At 42.0% G+C, this 23160-nt stretch overlaps 1 protein-coding gene across 1 annotated transcript in view; it reads left to right on the top strand.

Annotated features, from left to right (window-relative positions):
- The first annotated feature begins 6011 nt into the window (after window positions 1-6011).
- LOC143928185 (retinol dehydrogenase 8-like) overlaps window positions 6012-23160 on the top strand; it is a 33009-nt gene continuing 15860 nt past the window's right edge. Inside the window, exons 1-2 of the mRNA XM_077452898.1 lie at window positions 6012-6191; window positions 21986-22147. Coding sequence (XP_077309024.1) covers window positions 6095-6191; window positions 21986-22147 — 259 coding nt within the window. The 5' untranslated portion in view covers window positions 6012-6094. The remainder of the gene's footprint in view (window positions 6192-21985; window positions 22148-23160) is intronic.

Below are 23160 nucleotides of genomic sequence, written 5' to 3'. Positions count from 1 at the left end.
GCTTCTGCTAGAAAAGCAGTTGGTTGCAATGAGACAAACACAGGCCCATACAAAATTGACATACCCAGTCACGTCATTCATTCACGTGAATCTAAATGAAAACGCGTAGTGATGTCTGTTGATGCTTACTCCAGCCTTGTAACTGAAGGCCTCTACCCCTGTACAAACCTGCTGATGGAGGAATAGTTTGCAAAAGCCTGATCATTACACCTGCAGACCACTGATCTTGGTTGCAATGCTTTGCCGGCTCCAAAGCAGAAAAATAATTCTTGCACATTTACATTTAATGATGAATATGAGTTTTTTTTTTTGTTTATTTTGCAAATGTTAGAAATGGCCTTTAACAGACAATAAGGGAACATATAAGAGAATTTCATTATTTCTAATGTGTGTCTTAAGCTGTTTGTGCCATCATATTTTATATTATGTCCTAGATGTTTAAGGCTAGCACAGCATGTGATAGACCCTATACCCACAGTATCAAAATGATGTACAGAATGCAAAGAAACAAGACCATCATTCACTACATTTCTCCTCCAGCCAGAAGAAGCTAATTTAGAGGCCCTTCACACCTTTTGCAGTGCCCTACCACATTCATGTTACATTTTATAGTGTTTTGGCAGTCCACTAATTTGGAGACTGGACCTGACCCTTTTTCCCCAAACAGTACATGCTGTAGTCCATTACCTTCTGGATTGCTGCAACACAGGGCTTTTTGCCTTAGAGCATTGGGATGCCCGACCAAAATTGAGTTGTTGGTTTAAAACCTTTTATCCCTCATGCACATATGGGATTTGTGTTTCTTCTCTGAATGCCAGAACTCCTGGCAGGAGAAAAGCTGCTTTAAAACATGCCTATAGCCACGTATTACACGTGCGTTTAGGTGCATCAAGCATTTGGGTGTTAATGAATTCCATTGACCAGAATATAAATTGATTCTGGTCATTGGAATCCATTAACACTCAAACGTGCCTAAACACTCCTAGTGTTTAGACGCATCAAGTGCTTTGTCTGCTCAAAAACTCCTCTCCTGAATGCCCCTTTTTGCCCAAATCTTTTTATTAGCATTTCAAAAAGGGTATACAAAAGAGTGCACAACCCTTGCAGAGTATATTAAGCTGAAGAAGTCTCTGATTGTCACTAGACGCTTAAAAGGTGAGTCCCAAATGTCTATTCAATGTTCATCGGTCCAGTATGTCCCCAAGCCATTTTTTCCTGAGGGAGGAAAGATCTGGGAGGATTATCATGAGTAGATGGTTGCATAACTGGCTTCTTCAGTTTGTCATGTCTAAGCAACAAATCAAGGTCAGAGCAGACAAGATCCAGTTGACGATGATTAAATTGGCTACCAAAGGCATGAGAAATTTGCAGGTATCTGAACTGATAATGCGCTGGTACATTATATTTTGTAGAAAGAAAAAAAGCGATCAGAATATGATTTTCCACAATGTGTGAAAAATTGTCTTTTTCTTAAATTTGGTGTGAATTTTGGGAAGTGAATAGAAATGTGAAAGAAGGGGGTTGTTCCACAATCGAGTATACCTGGATAGCTATGGGAGGCAGGTTTTCCTTTCCTAGCCCCACCTTCCACGCCTGGAGGGTAGTGATCATGGAGGGACTTAGGCAGTATGGGGCTTTAGTGCCCTGAAATAGTAACGCTTGCAGAGCATCCAGGGATTATAACACGGCAGCTTCTAGCATAGCCAACAAATAGCTGTCACCAACTGAGTGGTGAGAAAATATTTATAGCAGTGTGGCATGGCCAGTCCCCCTGTAGAGTAGGGTCTCATTAATGTAGTAAGTTTATATCTTGGGGTTTGCGTGAACTTGCATTTTAGCAAGATTGACACAAACCAAAAGCAACAAAGGCACATTTCTCCATGCCTTCAGTCCAACTTTTACATCTTATAATACAGGCAGCAGGTTAAGAGCGATGTAATCAGTAGCATGACATGACATTATACACTCCATGTATTTCAAACTGTCCACCCACGGTTATGGAAGGTCTAGGAGGGCTAGACCAGAGGCATCAGGATCTATCGCAGGGGTGTCCAAACTTTTTTCAAAGAGGGCCAGATTTGATGAAGTGAACATGCTTGAGGGCCGATTATTTTGCCTGACATTCTTTAAACCATTAAAATTCGGTCTAAGTGTGTCCATCGTCCCGCCCCTCCATGGCAGCCAGCATATCTATCTTTTGTGGCCCCCGGCGATCGGGGATTCATTGGGGGCCACAAAAGATATATATGTGAACATGACCAGACGGGCCATCCGAAACCGGAACGCGGGCCGCGATTGGCCTGCGGGCCGGACTTTGGACATGCCTGATCTATCGGGGGGAGCAGTGACTCGCTCCAATTAACCCTAAGACTAGTAATTGCCAACAAGGCAGTAAGAACCTGTAGTGATGGGCCTGCGTCATTGGAGAACAGAAGATGGTCATCTGCATACAAAGCCACCTTCTCCTTCAAACATACAGTACAATGTGAAGATCTCTGATTGGAGAAAATACAAAGTGTCTCAGCTACTGCCACCATAACAATGGCAAAAAGGGTGACGGCGAGAGGACAGCCCTTCTGGGTCCCCCTAAACAATGAGAATAGAGCAGCCCTAAGCCTTATAGATACAGATGGGTGACTGTATGTAGTACGTAACCAGTGAATAAATTGAAGGGGAAAACCCATCCTTCGCAAAATCTCCCATAAGTAAGGCCACTCTATCATGTCAAACGTCTTCTCAATATGGAAAGAGGAGACTACTCTATTATCCTGGTTATGTGGTGCATGAATGTTCAAAAAAAATCTGTGGATATTAAAGAAGTACAGCCAAAACTAATTTGGCTGTACTTCACCTATGGATCACAGGAGTGCAGTTCCTTTGACCCGTTTTTAGCAGACAGGGTGCTGAAGTCCGCTGACGTCACAGAGCCGGGCCAAGCTCAGAAAAAATCACAATCAGTTATGGATTCTGCGCCGGCCGCTCCCGTCTACTCCACAGCCCAGCGCTCCAGTGAGCATGGGGGGCCAGAGCAGAGAGCCGGTGTCTGACAGTCACCAGCTCTTTGCTCATGGAGCTGTGAGAACCGAGCGATCGGCAGTGTTTGATCACTCGGTTCTTAGTGTTAGAGCCGGCAGGGGACAGATGCAGCATCTAGCTAAAGCTTGGTTTTTTCCTTGGATCTATCCTTGGGTTTGTTTATATTAGATGCAGCATCTAGCTAGGTAAGTATGATTCTACAAAAAATAAAAAGGAATCCCATACTTCCCTTTTAATATCAATAAACTTGTGGGGACTTGTGGACCCGTTTGGGCCATGCGCATCAGATTATGAACAGCCTAGCTGAGTCTAAGAAGCTTGATTAGAACACGATTTTGAGGGGGGGGGGGGGTTTCAGCCTGAAAACGTTCCTCTTCCAATACACCTATATATGCCTATGTGTGCATGAACACATAGGCTAACATGAGAGATACTTTTACAAACAGAAATAATAATACACCAAATGCCTAAAAAAGCTGCATTTTTTTTAAGCTCAGTGTGTATGAGACCTTAGTAAAGCTTAAGGCTCCATGCACACTGAAGCTGATAAACTGCAGTTTATTGGCGTTTGGGTGTTTTTTGTAAAAGCCCATAAACTCCACTCTATGTTAGCCTATGTGTCCATGCACACATGGACGTTTTTCAGCTTTAATGAGCAGTGGAGTTTATGGGCTTTTTTCTGAACGCCAGAAAATCGCGTTCAAAGTGCCGTTTTTCAGCGGCAAAAAACGACAAACGCTCATTAACGCTCATTAACGCTCATTAACGCTCGTTCATTAGTGTTCGGCATTCTATTTTTCAATGCATTGTGGGATTTTTGGAGTGTCCTCTGTGTATTTTTATAAAAAACGCCCATTAACGCTAACGCTGTAAAACGCTCATTAACGCTCATTAACGCTAGTATAAAACGCTGTTAAAAGCAGGTTTTTCAACCAGCGTTTTCTGCCAGCAATCTGGCGTCCAGAAATAGCTTTTTTGAGCTTCAGTGTGCATGGAGCCTCAGTGTTACTCTGGTTTCTTTTTAATCAGCTCTCAAATTTTTTCTAAACATTGTTACTTTTGCTTCAGTATTTAGGAAAGTATAACTCCAGGCAAGTAGCTAAATACACAGTTGAAACGCCCTAATTCAGGGCACAGCTCTAACTTGCTGATTGGACAATGAAGTAAGGTCAGGACACTGGTGAGGTTATCAATTTGTTTGCTACCTCTGTTATTGTAGCATGTTTTCTGATTAGGCCAGTCTTTGTCAACTTTTTTAACATGGAGGAACCGTTAGAAACAACCTTCAGGTTTTAGATAAATGCTAGTGTATAATAGAAGAAACATTAAAGTACCGTCGTCCTATAAATTTGAAGAAAACAATTGGCAACTGTGGTCTTTTATGGTACGGTAAGGACTTCCATAAACTTTTGTATAAAAAGTATAAATTTATTTAAAAACATTGACCGACAGGTTTTATAAAAAAAATCCTTAAGAGAAAATATACACAATACATAAAATAAATATATCTCTATACAGAAACGGAACAGTGAAAACGTGCATTCAATCCTCCACGATAGGGGGAAAAAGAATGACGATCAGGCTCATTCAAACTCAACATGTTTCGCGGGGTGACTGCTTCTTCAGGAGTATATGTTTCCCGAGAAATTATATGTAGTTCTCTCTATAAGGAATGAACATATACATAAGCAAACTCACAAAAAGAATCATGTATATGCTGATAAGGATAGATGCATACATGTACACATTTCTGCCATAGAGGGGAGCACACTGAAAAATCCCTACAGTACTATAGTTATTAAATAGAATTATGTATCATTTCACATTCATAGATAGGACCCTATGAACGATGATCGAATGGAGGTTACCATAGCCAGATCGAACAAATCGAAGGGCGTCTGTAAGCCCCTAAGGGCAAATTCCCGGGCGAGTGTGGGAACCAGGACAAGATACAGAAAGTAATAAATGAACAAGCTGTCAAGGAGAGAGGAAATTTTCTAAACCAAAAATATATAAAATAATACAAAAGAGAAATGGGGATCCATTGGGTGGGCCAAAATGTAAATGTCTCCCCTCTATGGCAGAAATGAGGAGTGTACACATATGCATCTATCCTTATCAGTAAATACATGTTTCTTTTTGTGAGTTTGCTTATTTATATGTTCATTCCTTATAGAGACAACTACATATAATTTCTCTGGAAACATATGCTCCTGAAGAAGTGGTCACCCCACGAAACATGTCGAGCTTGAATCAGCCCGATCGTCATTATTTTTCATGGAGGATTGAATGCACGTTTTCACTGTTCAGTTTCTGTACAGAGATATATTTATATGTATTGTGTATATTTTCTCTTAAGGATTTTTTTTAAAAACCCTGTCTGTCAATGTTTCTAAATAAATGTATATTTTTATACAAAAGTTTATGTAAATCCTTACCGTACCGTGAAAGTCCACAGTTGCCTCAGATCCTCTGCCGATTGTTTTCTTCAACCTTCAGGTTTTGTGAAACCCCAATAATTGCTTTAGTCTGAGGATTAATTCTGAGGATTAATTCTTACTTTAGCCACCAGCAGAAAAATCTAAAGATCCCTTTATATAACACACATGAAATATGGAACAAAAATATTACAAATGTGAAAACTGGATCAAAAATTGCTTAATAATTCTACGCTCTCTGTTAGCATTAAATGTCAGCGCTAAATACCATATTGTTTACCTCTTGTCAAATATTATATACTGTAATCTAATATGAATGAACTGTCAAAGAATTGTAGAGGCCATAACCTAAGTCAACCTCTGCTTTACTGTGTTAGTCTTACAGTACAGTTCTCTATCCAGATTATCATTAACACTGTTCACCCCCATTAATGTCAGAAAAGAGATTATCCAGCTTTAGCCACAAATTGTGCAGGTTTGCATTTTTAGACGTGCTGACGCAGCCTAGGCATGGATAAAACAGTACGAGGCACCAATTTAAGCCCCAGAAGTAAAATTATCTCGACATTGATGGTCTTTGGTTGAGACCTTTGTAGCAAAGACAGGAAAGAGAAACAAGGATGGCAATGAAAAATGTACTTGTTACTGGATGCTCATCAGGAATAGGACTGGCTATTGCAGCAAGGTTGGCCAAGGATGATCAGAAGAGATTCAAAGGTAATTGCGTGTGAAGGGTGGAAGGAGTAAAGGCAAGCACATTTTTACAGTGCTGTAACCGGGATAGCATCTGGTCATGCTGGTAAATGTTGAGAATGTTAGAAATGCATTGACGAATGAGTGCTTTTACTCTAGGTACTGTAGATAAGGAAACATTGTGCTCTGAATTACAATAGGTTTACATTTCAGTTTTACACCACTTTTAGGATCCTGTAGAAAGGTTATGCTTTGAGAACCTCTAGTCAATAAGATCAATAATGTCACAAGATGGAGTTCTAGATTATATGTGTCAACACGCATTTTTAAATCATTGTTCCAAATCTTTCTCGTTAGTATAGGCAGTGAAGCACATCAGATAGAGTAACATGAAGCTGCTTTTAATGTCTAATAGTTCTAAAATATGGGATATTACATATAAAATCTAAAATCAATATTATTAAAATTTGATTATACAAAAAAAATATATAAAATCAATATTAACCCTAATGTTCCCCTTCCTCAGTAAAAGCTTTACAACATAATAACATCTATCTAAACAAATAAAGGGAATGAACGAGGGACAATGTGGATGACTCCTTGTGTATATTTGCATACTGCTTTGTTCCATGTTTGTTCTCTTGCAGTCTCTAGGATGTTGGCTGTGCACAGTGTAGAACCACTTTTTGTCATTAGAATTCTGTGACGTGTTGATATGCATTATTACAAAAAATTTTGCTTATCCTTGTTTGTTAAAAAAAAGTGTGCTTATTAAAACTATTGTATTAAAGTACAATCATTCACAAATCACATTGCATTTTCAGTTTAGACCCATTAAAGACTTGTCAGAGTTTAAATAACAGCAAAAATCCCTGTTTATTAGATTCATCTGCACGTGATCGATAATTGAAGTGAATATTCACAACATTTATTTTGTGAATATTTCAAACTCCTTTAGTAAATCAGCCTCATAGTATGTGATTAAAGGGAATGTGTGATTTTCTCTACATGTATTTTTTGTAAATGCAAAAGAAACCAGCTTGATGTAAATAATGTTATGTGTGTTTTAATGTGTTCTAGAAATCTTGTTTCTATGTCATATATACACAAGGGTAGTCCTATTTGTTTATTACATGTGTTGACTTCACGTACTGCTTTGCAGTGCTACATAATAGCCATGCTTTACTGCTCACAATGCATGTCTATGGGCTAGTCAAATAAAAAAAAACACATTGCACTTTTAGCAAATGAAATCTTATATCAACAGCTGTTGACGTAACATTCCCTGCATTATTATGGAGCTTTTCAGATCTGATTTCAGTCAGAATTTTTGGCTGAATTCGGACCTGAAAGGGACCAGAAGACGCACAGGACTCCTGTGTACTTTGCTCCGCAGCCGTTCCAGAGCTGTGTGAACTGATTCCATTGAGAGCCGGTCAAAATCTCCTGACATGCGAATTGGATCTTTGCATCCATTTCGCAATAGTGTGAACCCAGCCTGAAGGAGCAACACTACCTTAATGAGGTCATCCTTTAGTTTCAACATTTTACTGACTGTTTTTAAAGCGGGAGTCCACCGGGACTCCGCGTTTTTTTTTTTTTTTTTAAAAGCCAGCAGCTACAAATACTGCAGCTGCTGACTTTTAAATAGTGACACTTACCTGTCCAGCGCGCCCGCGATGTCGGCACCCGAAGCCGATCGCTCGCTCGGCTGCCGGGTCCCGCCGCCATCTTGGGTATGGGAATCAGGAAATGGAGCCTTTCGGCTTCATTTCCCGGTTCCCTACTGCGCATGCGCGAGCCGCGCGGCGCAATCCGGACGGTCCCCGCTGCCTCTGGGAGCTGTGTGTTTCCCAGCAGGCAGCGGGGCACTTGCTGAAGGGGGCGGGCGCTTGCGGAACGGGGGCGTAACCTACGCTCGTTCCGCAGAGAGCTAGCCCGGAAGTGGGTGCAGTTACCTGGATTATCCAGGTAACTGCACCCCCCTCCCCCCTGAAAGGTGCCGATTGTGGCGCCGGAGGGGGGGGGGGATTCCGATGAGCGGAGGTCCATTTTAGGGTGGACCTCCGCTTTAAGGTTCAGGCTCTGAGACTGCCATTGTGATCCTTCTATTACTACTTTGAGGACTCTGACTTTTATACTCATTCAGTCTTAGTGCCCAGGGGACACTTAATGACCTTATATAAAAACACAGTGTAGCAAAAGAAAATGAGAATTATTTGAGAGTAAGACCCCTTTCGCACCAGGGCGTTTTGCAGGCGCTATAGCGTAGAAATAGCGCCTGCAATCGGTCCTAAAAAAGCTGCACCATTGTTTGTAGTGTGAAAGCCCTCGGGCTTTCACACTACAGTGGTGCGCTGGCAGGACGTCAGGGAAAGTCCTGCCAGCAGCTTCTTTGGAACGGTGAAGGAGCGGTGTGTTTACCGCTCCTCCACCACTGCTCTCCATTGAAATCAATGGGGCAGCGCTGTAATACTGCTGGCAAAACGCCGCTATTGCGGCGTATTGGCAGCAGTTTTAACCCTTTCTTGGCCGCTAGCGGGGGGTAAAATCGCCCCGCTAGCGGCCGAAATGCGCCGCAAATCCGGCAGTAAAACGTTGCTAAAAATAGCGGCGTTTTAAAGCCCACGCTATGGGCGGTGTGGTGTGAAAGGGGTCTTAAGCCAGCCATAGAGTATTGGCATCTCGACCGGTTCTTCTAACCATATATGGGCAGGCTGAATTTACCCAAGTTGATTGACCAACTGCTGAAAGTGGTTCTAAAGAATTTTTTTACCTTAAAAAAAACAAAAAAACTGACAGCTCAGATCGAAGCTGCTGTACTAACAATCCGATGTTAGCACAGCAATCTCCCCTGCTCTGCTATTGTGTTCTGATAGGGGGGCGGCCAGAACACTCCGGTCAGCACTCATCCGGGGGGGGGGGGGGGGTTGGCAGACCTTTTTCAGTCATTAGCCTTTGACAGAAGCCGGCCTGGCTGCCATACACATAGGCTTAATGTTGCCTGGAACCAGCCGATGTCGGCCGACATTCGCCCCGTGTGTACTAGGCTTTACTGTCCTATCCACCGAAAACACTTGCCTGACTCCTGGCACTGCTCCAGTGCACCCCTCATATCCTGCTCTCACAGCCCGACTCAGGAGCGTGTCTGCACAGGTTCCCCCTTAGCACCCTGCTTGCTAAGGAGACACCCAAAAGATGTAAGAGTGGACAGGGCTGGCAGGGGACTGCGAAGAGGTAAGAGACCGCTTTGTGCTATATTGTTGCACAGGTAAGTATAACATCCTTTTTATTTTAATAAAAGCAGCCTTTAATATCAGTTTAACCACTTCCTGACTGCCTCACATACATATACGGCAGTAGAATGGCACCACTGCACAAACCGCCGTAAAGGTACTTCGGCCCCTTATTGAGCCATAGTAGGCGCACATTCGCCGCCAGAGGCACACACATGCACTCGCTGCGCAGCGGGGGACCCAATGTGCGTGGCCGCAGTCACTGCTGGCCACTCGTGATTGCGAGCAAGTGAGCGAGAACCAGGATTTGTGCCTGTAGTGGCGGCACAGTGGTGCTGGTTCGAATCCCAACCACGACTTTACCTGCCTGGAGTTTGCATGTTTTCCCTGTGCCTGCGTGGGTTTCCGCCGGGTACTCCAGTTTCCTCCCACAAACCAAAGACATGCAGGTAGGTTAATTGGCTTCTGTGCAAAATTGGCCCTAGTATATGAACGGGGACCTTGGCTTGTGGGCTCCTTGAGGGTAGGGACCAATGTGAGTGTGTAATGTACAGGGATAGGGACAATTGTAGACACTCAGGTTGAAATGGATGGACTGGTGTCTTTATTCAACCTTACTAACTATGAAATCCCTGTTCTGTTAGAGGACAGGAGACAGATTGTGTGTTCCTACTAAGTAGGAACACACGATCTGTCTCCTCCCCTAGTCAGTCACAGCCCAATACAGTTAGAATCACTCACGAGGGAACACATTTAACCCCTTAATTGCCCCTAGTGTTAACCCCTTCCCTGCCAGTGACATTTACACAGTAATCAGTGCATTTTTATAGCACTGATTGCTGTGTAAATCTCAGTGGTCCAAAAATGTGTCAAAAGTGTCCGATCTGTCCACCGCAATGTGGCAGTACCGCTCAACCGCCATTACTAGTAAAAAATAATAAATAATAAAAATGCCATAAATTGCCATAGATTGTAGACGCTATAACTTTAGCGCAAAACAATCAATATATACGTTTACTGCAATTTTTTTTACCACATATGTAGAAGAGTATATATTGGCCTAAACTGATGAAGAAATTTGTTTTTGTTTTTTTAAATTTTGGATATTTATTATAGCAAAAAGTAAAAAAAATTGTGTTTTTTTTTTTGTTTGTTTTTTTTTTTTTTTTTTAATTGTCGGACTTTTTTTGTTTATAGCACAAAAAAATAAGAACGGCAGAGGTGATCAAATACCATCAAAAGAAAGCTATATTTGTGGGGAAAAAAGGAAATCTATTTTGTTTGGGTACAACGTCGCATGACCACGCAATTTTCAGTAATGCAGTGCGGCATCGCAAAAAATGGCCAGGGAGGGAGTAAATTCTTCCGGGACTGAAGTGGTTAATTTACTACTGGAGACTCCCATAATCCACATGAAACTATGCACCCCTATATCTGGTCATTACCAAACTATGGCATCGGATGGAGAATAAGGGAGCCTGCTATGCTGCACTGTTAAATTCTTTACTTACCAATCAGTTTAAAGTAATTTTAACACAACAATAAATTAAACAGGCAGTACATCTCTTAAAGTGAGACAACATTTTCGTACTAAAAAAATGATATTCAAGTATGTATTCCTAATAAGTATAAGCTACAAGAGTAGCATCTGTTGCTCTTAGCTTCCTCCAAAGGAGGATGTTTAAAAAAAAAAGCAGATAATACTAGTAAGAAACAATTTCATGAAAAAATAAAAATAAAAAGATTACAAGTATGGATTATTTTTGGAGAATAAGGATTTCATTAGGGGATTCCTTTACTAAAGGCAAATAGACTGTGCACTTTGCAAAGCAGCCCCAGAGCTTAGTAAATAAGATAAAGCTTCCAAGTTTACCCAACCAAGTGCAAGGAAAAGTTAAAAAACATATTTTTTGCTTGCACATGATTGGATAATGGAAGTCAGCAGAGCTTCTGCTCAATTACTAAGCTCTGGAGCAATTGCAACGTGCACAGTCTATTTGCCTTTAATAAGTGAACCCCTTAGGCCCCTTTCACACTGGGGCAGGAGCAACATCAGCGGTAAAGCGCCGCTATATTTAGCAGCGCTTTACCATCATTTTAGCGGCGGCCTGCGGCGGCTAGCGGGTTAGTTTTGACCCCCGCTAGCGGCCGAAAAAGGGTTAAAACTGCCCGCGAAGCACCGCTGCAGCGGCGCTTTGCCGGCGGTATAGCTGCGCTGTCCCATTGATTTCAATGGCTAGGAGCGGTGAATACAACGCTCCTTTCACTGCTCCAAAGATGCGGCTAGCAGGAATTTTTTTTACTGTCCTGCTAGTGCACCGCTCCAGTGTGAAAGCCCTCTGGCTTTCACACGGGAGTGACAGGGGCCGTTTTTTTCAGGCGCTACACATGCGCTATTTTTATCGCTGTAGCGCCTGAAAACCGCCCTAGTGTGAAAGGGGCCTTAGAGTCACTTTAACAAAATGTATTGCATCTCTTGTATAAATTGAAGAACACAATCAGCCAATAAATTATTTCTCCTTTTAGCAATGATAGCTCCTTATATACGATTGGGATAGACTCTATCACAATTGCAGCTCTCTAACTCTTCTCATAGCCTCTAAAAAGAAAAAAGAATAAAAATTATATATATTTTTTATTAACGTTATACACATTTCATATTCAATTATATATATATTGCTTATTTTATAAGGCAGACAACAGTTTGACTAAGAGTAACACATAGCAAAAAATGTAAATCATCTGTTTTTACAGATCATTCATCTAAATTATATACTAGCTGCATAAGTTGTAAACCCTAGTTTTTTAGTAAATAACAAACATGTCATACTTACTTCCACTGTGCAGTCTTTTTTTCACAGAGTGGCCCCGGTCCTCCTCTTCTGGGGTCCATCAGCGGCGCTGGTGGCTCCTCCCCACATTGAGTGTCCACGTTGGAGAAGCGCTCTCCTTGGTGGACACTAATTGGCTTCAAAAATGTATGGGCTCAGGGCGCCCTGCAGCAATGCGTCCTGAGCCCACCTAGTTGTGTGACAATAGCAAATTAATATTCCCTATTGTCTTCCTGCTTCTCTTCCTGGCCAATCAGGCCAATCATGTCTTTAAAGTGGTTGTAAACCCTTACAAACCACTTTGACCTACAGGTAAGCCTAGATTAAGGCTTACCTGTAGGTCCAAGCAATATCTCCTAAACCTATATGGTTTAGGAGATATTTGCCCGAAAACGGGCACCGCTGTCTACGGCGCATGCGCCGTAGACAGCGGCGTGCAGGCGCACTGAACGCGGCAGTTCCAAGAATGGAGCTGCCGCATTTGTCGACTCCCGTGCGCATGCGCGGGAGTGACGTCATCGCGGCTTCGCCGAATGACAGCGGCGGAGCTGCGAGACGCCACCAGCAAGATGGATGCGGTGGACTACAGGGGACAGCGGCGACTTCGCTGGCTCCTGTGTCAGGTAAGTGACACATAATGGGCTACTATGCGATGCATAGTAGTCCATTATGCTTTACCTTTGCAGGGCAAAAAGGAGGAAGTAAACTCATCAGGGTTTACTTCCTCTTTAAGACCTAATTGACTGAGAGAAGAAGCGATCGTATTGGCCACCGAGGAGGAGATGCAGGGGGAACCTGCTGTTGGCGGACAGGTGAGCGACAGGGGGGGGGGGGCCTTTGGTTTGCCCCCCCCAAAAATGGAGCACCAGCCACCACTGAATCCTATTGGATGTTATTCTCTTATTGTATGTTTACACATTGTATTTGTTACTATTCCTGGTGGAGAAAACTACCGCTAAAGACCATCTGAGAAATTCAATAAAGCATTAAAGTGGAACTAAAGTCCATAATACTTATATTTACTTCAACAGTCCACGGTAACGACACAAGCATCTTCTACCTGTTTTTTTTCTGTGTGCCTAACTATGGCCGTCTTCATTGACTGGCACGGGATTACTTCACTACTGCACTTGTGTAGTTCAGTTATCCCAGCATACAGGATCTGTGCCAGAATGTACACTGAGCTGCCAGTGCCCAACTCAGTTTACATTTCAAAGAAGACTGCAAGCAGACAGGTAGGTTTATTCTATTGTAGACGAGACATTGTATCTTTCTTCTGCAGTTAGTGTGCCTGTATGTAGTTTTGTAATCAGTGACTTTAGTTCTTTTTCAATTTTGTTTTTCTGGTGGTTTTTCCTTTAGAACTCCCTGTGCCTAATTCAGACAAGCATTTGCGCCAATTTTGGGAACAATACCAACCTGTGTACCAAATTGAGGAAGTTCTAACTACCGCCAATTTATGGTGCCCATACACTAGGTGAAAAATCATTTGAAAATCTGTCATTTGGACAGGTTGTTCATTTTTTGTCCAGTTAATGGGCAACAATAGAAAATCTATTGTGATGTTTTTGAGCCAAAAAAATCCAAGAAAAAGTTTGGAAAACTTTTGCCGAATGGGCAATAAATGCAAAGGTTAATGTGCTTTTTGCCCGTTAAAAATTTAAGTCTACATTCGCACAGAGACGCTTTGCAGGCGCTATAGCACTAAAAATAGCGCCTGCAAAGCACTCTGAAAGAGCTGCTCAATTTACTCCAATGTGAAAGCCCAGAGGGCTTTCACACTGGAGTGGTGCACTTGCAGGACGGCCAAAAAAGTCCTGCAAGCCACATATTTGTACCCTTCCCATTGAAATCAATGGGGCAGCGCTGCAAAACCACTGGCAAAGCGGCGCTTTGCAGTGCAGTTTTAACCCTTTTTCGGCCGCTAGCGGGGGTTAAAACCGCCCGTTAGTGCCCGAATAGCGCTGCTAAAACAACAGTAAAGCGGCTCTAAATATAGCGCTGCTTTACCGCCGGCACCCACCCCGCTGTGAAAGTAGCATAACTGTTGGTCCTGCGCATATGTGCCCAGAAGCAAAAAATGAACAAGAAACTGATTAATTTATGTCCATTGAGTGATTTCTCATTTGACATGAATTACAAGATAGCAATAGCGTCTGCTTCCTCAACGATGTATTCGTTTTCCGAAAACGCATTCAAACGATTTTGCGACTGGTGTACGGCTGCCATTAAGAACCTCTTGCTTTGGCAGCGACAGATTCTTAAAGTATTATTGCCTGTTCACAGATTAGGAAACTGGTGGTAATTAGGACCAGCTGGCATACAGAGGTAAGCCAATACTCAGAGTGGGCTGTGCCTGTGCTGCAAAGCTGTCATGAATGTCATGTCAATTAACCACTTCAGCCCCGGAAGATTTTACCCCCTTCCTGACCGGAGCACTTTTTGCGATTCGGCCATGCGCTGCTTTAATTGACAATTGCGTGGTTGTGCGACATTGCACCCAAACAAAATTGACGTCCTTTTTTTCCCACAAATAGAGCTTTCTTTTGGTGGTATTTGATCACCTTTGTGGTTTTTATTTTTTGCGCTATAAACAAAAAAGTGACAATTTTGAAAAAAACACAATTTTTTTACTTTTTGCTATGATAAATATCCCCCAAAAATATATAAAAAAATGTTTTCCTCAGTTCAGGCCGATGTAGTCATCTACATATTTTTGGTAAAAAAAAACAAAAAAATGCAATAACCGTATATTGATTGGTTTGTGCAAAAGTTATAGCGTCTACAAAATAGTGGATAGATTTATAGCAGTTTTATTATTATTTGCTTTTTTTTAATAGTAATGGTGCACACGTCGGACAATTTTGACACATTTTTGGGACCATTGGCATTAATACACTGATCAGTGCGATTAAAAATGCATGAATTACTGTAAAAATTTCACTGGCAGTGAAGGGGTTTACACTAGGGGGCAGTGAAGGGGTTAAGTGTGTCCTAGTGTGTGTTCTCACTGAAGGGGGATGGGGACTGTGCAGGAAAGATAACAGATCACTCTGAGTATCAGATCACTCTGATACTCTGTATGAACAGACGATCTGTCACTTCTCCCCTCGGAGGACTGGAAACTGTGTGTTTACACACACAGGTCCGGGTTCTCCGTGTCTCAGCAGGAATTGCGGGAGCCCGGTGGTGATCGAGACCCCCAGGCACTCGCATCGGCTCGGGAGCGAGAGGGGGGCATGAGTGAGCGCCCCCTAGTGGTCACAGGGTGAAGCAACGTTACATAACGTTGTTTTGCCCAGCGGTGCCATTCTGCCGCAGTACAACTGTGGCAGCTGGTCGGCATATAGTTAATGCAACTGTTGGCCTGAAGATTCCCTGGCACCGAAATTAATGTAAACAAAGGATTATGGGGATTGCGGGAATGTAAGTATCCAGACATGGCACTTCCCATATTTGGGAACAGATGAGTCAATGGGTGGGCAGAGTCTGGTTGGTAAATGAGAGGCTAGGTCCCCATCAGGTCCCCCTTACTTTTGATTGACTGCAGACAGCAGTGGTTGGATTTGAAAGCAGCTATTGGACTGAATAGCGTCTATAGTCCCACCCACTGCTGTGTGCTGTCAATCAACATCAAAGCTGACCTCATGGGTAACTAGTCTTTCAGTTACTCATCAGGCTTTGCCCACTGCACTACAGATTTTTTGGGCCCTCTCAGTGCGATGGGTGCAGTGGTCAGGAAGGCAGTGAGTGCACTGAGGAAGGAGTGTCCAGTATTGGCTCCAACAGATTCATGTACCTGTCTCTGGTACATTTAGGTGCAGCAGCCAGACAGATGCAGCATTTGTTAAATCTCCTACTTTTATTCATTCCACAGTCTTCTTTCAGTGCTGGAGGCTGAGATTAGTAGTTCTGGCTGTAGTACAGATATCAGTCAGTTGCTCACTTTGCACCTCTTCCATTCTTCCATAGCTAGTGTTATTACCATATCAGTATCAGTGCTAAAACTAAGCATTTGCACGAGCACTTGTACTTGGGCAAATGCCCTGATAGTAAACCCGATACCGTGGACTCGGTTCACATATGTGCAGGCCGATTTGCTATTTCATTCAGTGGGTCAGGTGCGATTCCAATGCGAATTGTGTATGAGATTAGAAATTGCACCTGAATAGGACTGAAATCGCACAGGACTATTTTACAAATTGCACTGCGGCCCGGTCTGCACATATGTGAACAGGCTGTAAAAGCTCACTGACATCACACACATGAAAACTGATGTGAAACTGATGTCTCTGAAAGTGAAATCTGTGTGGTTTTCCCATTGGTTTTCATGCATGTATGGTGTGAACGAGCCCTAAAAACACTGTCTCATGACACTAAAAATAGGAATCAGTATTCGGTATCTTAGCACCTGAGAAAAAGCATCGGTACTTGTCTTAAAAAACTGGTAATGGTGCATCCTTAGTTTTAGCCACGCTTCAGTTATAGAGAAAAACACCTGAATGCACCATAAAAACCGTGACCAAAACACCTTATTGTAATCTAAAGCAGAATACCGCAAGAGAAGATTCTCCACAATTTCAATGCTCTATGGGAATATTTTCAGTGCAGTTTCTATGATGAAAGGGGTTAATGTTGCATCAGATCTTCCACTAGCTGCCACCTGCCATTAAGACAGTTCCCTAGCAACCGCTGATTGAGATAACATTGCTGCTGTCAACTCAGCTGAAAAGGAACCAAACACAATATTTAAAATCTGCAGCAGAACTGTGTTCCTAATCATTAATTTACATAGTAGTTAAAGCCCAACACCAGCCAAGTGTTAGAACCTTGGTTGGGATTTTATGGCTGTTTGTGGCTCTATTTGGGACATTTCATAATTCTACTTTAGCGGAGAAGGGTTACAACTTATATATTGCTGTCTCTGTCTTCCTCTCCAAATGACAACCCCCATGTCTTGTACAGGAAGGGGTGGAAAATTCTTGAGAGAAATTTTAATCTGCACAAAACAAAAAAATGGCAGAGGAAGCTGTCCCCCACTCCCACCTTCCCATCTGGCGCCATCATTAGAAATCATGGGGCACTGTACAGTCTACCTGACTAGGCCCCACCCTCAGTGGCCCTTATTGGGGTCTCTGTTCACTACCCCACACTCTGTAACCCTTACACCCCCCTTTTACCCCCCACTCTGCCAGCCCTGTAACTTACACCTTACTTTATAACCTCTGTAATCCCCATTAGCCAGCACTCTGCACCACTTGCATTACACCTCACTTGTATCCCTGCTCCCCACACTACCCGGCACTCTGCAACCCTACATCCCCCATTGCTCCACATTGTCCATCCCCTATTAGTCAGGGATGAGGAGCAGAGAAAGGGGGGACTTCGGTTTAGGAAGTTGGTGGACAGTGAGATGCCCACAGATAGCCCCTTCCGGTGCCTCCATGCTGACTTCATGGGATCCTGGCCCTGTACAGGAGGGCTGCCTGTACTTACCTATTGACAGCCCTGCTCCCACTTACCTGCTGGCAAAATGTGTCATTAAAGAGGACCCCTATAAAAAATGCGAATAATATATAAAAGGGTGTACAGAAGTACAGTTTTGCATGTCTATGCTGCTTTTTCTACATTTTCAGCCCTTTTCGGGCTGCTTCTGTGTTGCCAGTGCCCCAATTCCCACTCCACCATTTTGAAAATTAACATCATCCCTCTGCAAACAATATTACCATGCTCAGTCTCACACATTACTTAATCTATTAAAGTTTTTTTTTTTTTTTTGCAACAGATGAATGCAGTGCCATATGGTGCGTACGCAACATAAGCTAAATGATCAGAACATAAATTAGAATGTAAATGAATAGAGGTGCCAACAATATGGCCACAAACGCAATACTTAGCAATAGCTCCTTTAACAGTGACAAACACTATTAATATACAGTATATCAAAAAGTGAAAAGAAGGGCACTACCTATAAATAAAATGCAATATAGTGAAAATAAACAATAAAGTGTACATCAATTAATACAAATTATCAACCATGTGCCATGTTGAACTTCCAGTGACCAGTATGAGAGAGTGAGAGCGATCACACTAAATTTAACACAACTGCTCCCCATTCACACCTGAGACCTTGTAAGACTAACAAGTCACATGACACCGGGGAGGAAAAATGGCTAATTGGGCCCATTTTAGACATTTTCACTTAGGGGTGTACTCACTTTTGCTGCCAGCAGTTTAGACATTAATGTCTGTGTGTTGAGTTATTTTGAGGGGACAGCAAATTTACATTGTTATACAAGCTGTACACTCATTACTTTACATTATAGCAAAGTGTCATTAATTCAGTGTTGTCACATAAAAAGATATAATAAAATATTTACAAAAATGTGAAAGGTGTACACATTTTTGTGAGATGCTGTATATACAGTTGTGCTCATAAGTTTACACACCCTGGCAGAATTTATGATTTCTTGGCCATTTTTCAGAGAATATGACTGATAACACAAAAACGTTTCTTTCACTCATGGTTAGTGTTTGGTTGAAGCCATTTATGTTTAATCAACTGTGTTTACTCTTTTTAAATCATAATCACAACAGAAACTACCCAAATGACCCTGATCAAAAGTTTACATACCCCAGTTCTTAATACCGTGTATTGCCCCCTTTAACATCAATGACAGCTTGAAGTCTTTTGTGGTATTTGTGGATGTTGCTCTTTTTCTTCTCAGATGGTAAAGCTGCCCATTCCTTTTGGCAAAAAGCCTCCAACACATTTGAGATCTCCCCAGAGTGGCTCAATGATATTGAGGTCAGGAGACTGAGATGGCCACTCCAAAACCTTCACTTTATTCTGCTGTAGCCAATGACAGGTTGACTTGGCCTTATGTTTTGGATCATTGTCATGTTGGAATGTCCAAGCACGTCCCATGCTCAGCTGCCTGGCTGATGAATGCAAATGTTCCTCCAGTAGTTTTTGATAACATACTGCATTCCACCAATTGTTAACAAATTTCCTGTGCCTTTGTAGCTCACACATCCCGAAAACATCAGCTATCCACCTCCATCATAGGCGTCGCCAGGGGCTGGTTATTGAGCCTGGAGCCCTGAATCTGGAGCCCATAGCCACGAGTCTCTTGCGTCCCTGCCTAACCAGCGGGTCATGGCTGTGGCAGCCGGCCGGCATTAGAGGTAGATGAGAGAGACATCATCTCTCTCCGCCTGCTCCACGTTACCACTCTTCCACCCTCACAGCCGGGCCACTTCAATGTGGGAGATATGTGCGGCGAGGAGCAGAGAGATGACATCAGCGCTCTTCCACCCTCACAGCGCGAGCCTCTTAAATGTCGGAGGTGCGGCAGGGAGCACAGAGGTTACATTATCTCTCATGGCTACCCTGCATCTCTGCTCTCATGCCCTCAATAAACGGACCAGTGCTGCCAGCCTACCACCAATGCAGTGACAATGCACATTTGGTGGCAATGGCTGGCATGGCTAATGGTGGCAGGTGACGTGGCAAGTGACAGTCTGCAAATGGTGGCAGGTGACATGGCAAGTGACAATCCGTATCAGATGATGGAAGGTGACGTTGCAAGTGACAATCTGCAAATAGTGGCAAGTGACATGGCAAAGGACAAGGGACAATCTGCAAATGGTGGCAAGGGACAATCTGCAAATGATAGCAGGTGATGTGAGAAGTGATGTGGCAAGTGACAATCTGCAAATGGTGGCAGGCGATATAGTAAGTGACAATCCACATCTAGTGGCAGGTGATGGTGGCAAGTGAAAAAGCTGCATCTGGTAACAGGCAATGGTGGCAAGTGACATGATGATTCTGGTGGCAGGAGATGTGGCAAGTGACACGCCCAGGGCTTCCATTGATTCTGCATTATGGTGAGTTTAACCACTTCATTATATATTAGAATATGACAATAGAAACAATGCCCTTCGATCACCCTGACACCATATCAACATGGTGCCATGATGATTGAAACACCAACACCAGCCTTTGCCTGCAAAAAATTGCTTACCACCGGCATACCTCCCTCCCCAAGGCAAGTTACATTCCACATCAGTTGGCAAGTGACAACCCACATCTAGTGGCAGGTGACATGGCAAGTGACAGTCTGCTAATGGTGGCAGGTGACGTGGCAAGTGACAGTCTGCAAATGGTGGCAGGTGACGTGGCAAGTGACAATCCACATCAGGTGGCAGGTGACATGGCAAGTGACAATCTGCAAATGGTGGCAAGTGATGTGGCAAGTGACAATCTGCAGCACCACATGTTTCAGAGAGTCCTGTATGTCACCTGAAGTTATTTGTGGGTTTTTATTTGCATCCCAAACAATTTTCCTGGCAGTTGTGGCTGAAATTTTAGTTGGTCTACCTGATTGTGGTTTGGTTTCAACAGAACCCCTCATTTTCTACTTCTTGATTAGAGTTTGAACACTGCTGATTGGCATTCTCAATTCCTTGGATATCTTTTCATATCCCTTTCCTGTTTTATACAGTTCAGCTACCTTTTCCCGCAGATACTTCGACAATTCTTTTGCTTTCTCCATGACTCAGAATCCAGAAATGTCAGTGCAGTACTGGATGAAAGATGCAAGGGTCTGTCAGGAGTCCAGAAACTCATTGACATTTTATACACATGCACTAATTACAAGCAAACAGTTCACAGGTGAGGATGGTTACCTTTAATAGCCATTCAAGCCCCTTTGTGTCAACTTGTGTGCATGTTATCAGACCAAAATCACCATGGTATGTAAACTTTTGATCAGGGTCATTTGGGTAGTTTCTGTTGTGATTATGATTTAAAAAAGAGTAAACACAGTTGATTGATAATAAATGGCTTCAGCCAAGCAGTAACCATGAGGGAAAGAAATGTTTTTGTTTTATCATACATATAAAAATGGCCAATAAATCATAAATTCTGCCAGGGTATGTAAACTTATGAGCATAAATATAAATATAAATATAAATATATATATATATATATATATATATATATATATATATATATATATATAGTTACATAGTTAGTCAGGTTGAAAAAAGACACAAGTCCATCAAGTTCAACCAAAAAAAAAAAAAATACAATCCCATATACACAAACCTACACCCACAGTTAATCCAGGTGAAGGCGAAGAAAAAAAACAGCAAAGCATTTGCTACAGCAGGGGAAAAAATTCCCCTGCTGCAGCAATTGGATTTACCCCCCTGGATCAAGTTTACCTATAAATGTTAGTACCCAGTTCTATTCTGTACATTTAGGAAAGAATCCAGGTCTTTTTTAAAGCAATCAAATGAGTTTGCCAGAACCACCTCTGGAGGGAGTCTATTCCACATTTTCACAGCTCTTACTGTGAAGAAACCTTTCCGAATTTGGGGATGAAATCTTTTTTCCTCTAGACGTAAAGATATATATATATATATATATATATATATATATGTATATATATATATATATATATATATATATATGTATATATATATATATATATATATATATATATGTATATATATATATATATATATATATATATATATATATGTATATATATATATATATATATATAATATTACACTTTAGCTTTAAGAAACTACGGGCACAGTGAGCACGTAAAATGTGAATGCGACATAGAAACCTATTTCACTATTTTGATACTCCTTGCAAATGAACCTTAGCTACCCTGTAAAATGCTTCCTTTCAATTTTCTAATGCAATTTACTTTTGCTATTTGATTGTATCTAGTCTATGCAACAATGAGGAACCTGGCAAAGCAGGATGATCTTCTAAAAGCTGCCGGTGGCTTTGTGGGGAAAACCTTGGAGATAAAACAGCTGGATGTGTGTAGTGAAGAATCCATCAGGAACTGTGTCAACAGCATTCCTGATCGCAGAGTTGACATTCTAGGTAAGAAACTGTGTACATGGGATTTAATCCTTGTCTAAAGAGGTTCTTTCCAATATTTGGAGCATTGCTTATATAGCTGCTTTAGTGTTTTATAATACATGTCTTTATCATGCTGTGCTATAATAAATAAGCAAAAAAAAGATGTATTTCTAACGTTTGCAGCAACCATAAACTGCACTGTCAGTGAGATAGCCAATGTTTGTATGGGCATAGGGCTGAATGATGGTTTCAAGAGCGGGCACAGCAAAAGACTGTGTGCTCTGGAGGCCCAGTGCTATGAGGCTACACCTGTATATTTAATAACTGAATTGGCCAAAGAAGTATGGATAACATGAATGTAATAAGATTAAAACACCTTTTAGCTTGGTTTATTTTTAGTATTATAAAACAGAGAAAGTTGGGGATGTTTGTTGAAGAAGTTGTAGATGCACAAAAGTCTTCTCATGCCACGTACACATGGCCGGAATTTCCAATGGAAACAGTCAGATGGGAGCTATTCATCGGATTTTCCGACTGTGTGTATGCCTATCGGTCTTAAGATTGAGAGCCTGTTCTTAATTTTTCCAACAAAAAACCTTTCTATCTGATTTTTTGATCGTGTGTATGTAATTTCCGACATGCAAAATTCCAACACATGCTCGGAAACAATTCGGCGCATGCTCCGAAGCATTAAACTTCCCTTTTATAGTGCCTTCGAACGTGTTGTATGTCACGGTGTTATTGACTGTCGGAATTTGGTGTGGCCATGTGTAGGCAAGACAGTTTGAGCAAAATTCCATCAGAATTCCGATGGGAAAACCATCAGAGCTTTTTCCGACGAGAATTACGATTGTGTTTACGTGGCATAAGACATAAAGCTAAAGGTCGTAAAATGTTACTATCTACAGCTAGCAATAAACAAATATATTTTATTTAATATAGCATGTACACATCCAACAAATATTTGCAGTGCTGTAATTCTCTGATACTTGATATTTACATTGTAGTTTATTGCTAAGGACATTGGGGTTGTA

The sequence above is a fragment of the Lithobates pipiens genome, unplaced genomic scaffold, assembly GCF_037356315.1.
Source record: "Lithobates pipiens isolate NorthernLeopardFrog02 unplaced genomic scaffold, aLitPip1_a1.2 Scaffold_23, whole genome shotgun sequence".
NCBI lineage: Eukaryota > Metazoa > Chordata > Amphibia > Anura > Ranidae > Lithobates > Lithobates pipiens.
This window is presented reverse-complemented; position numbering and strand designations above follow the sequence as displayed.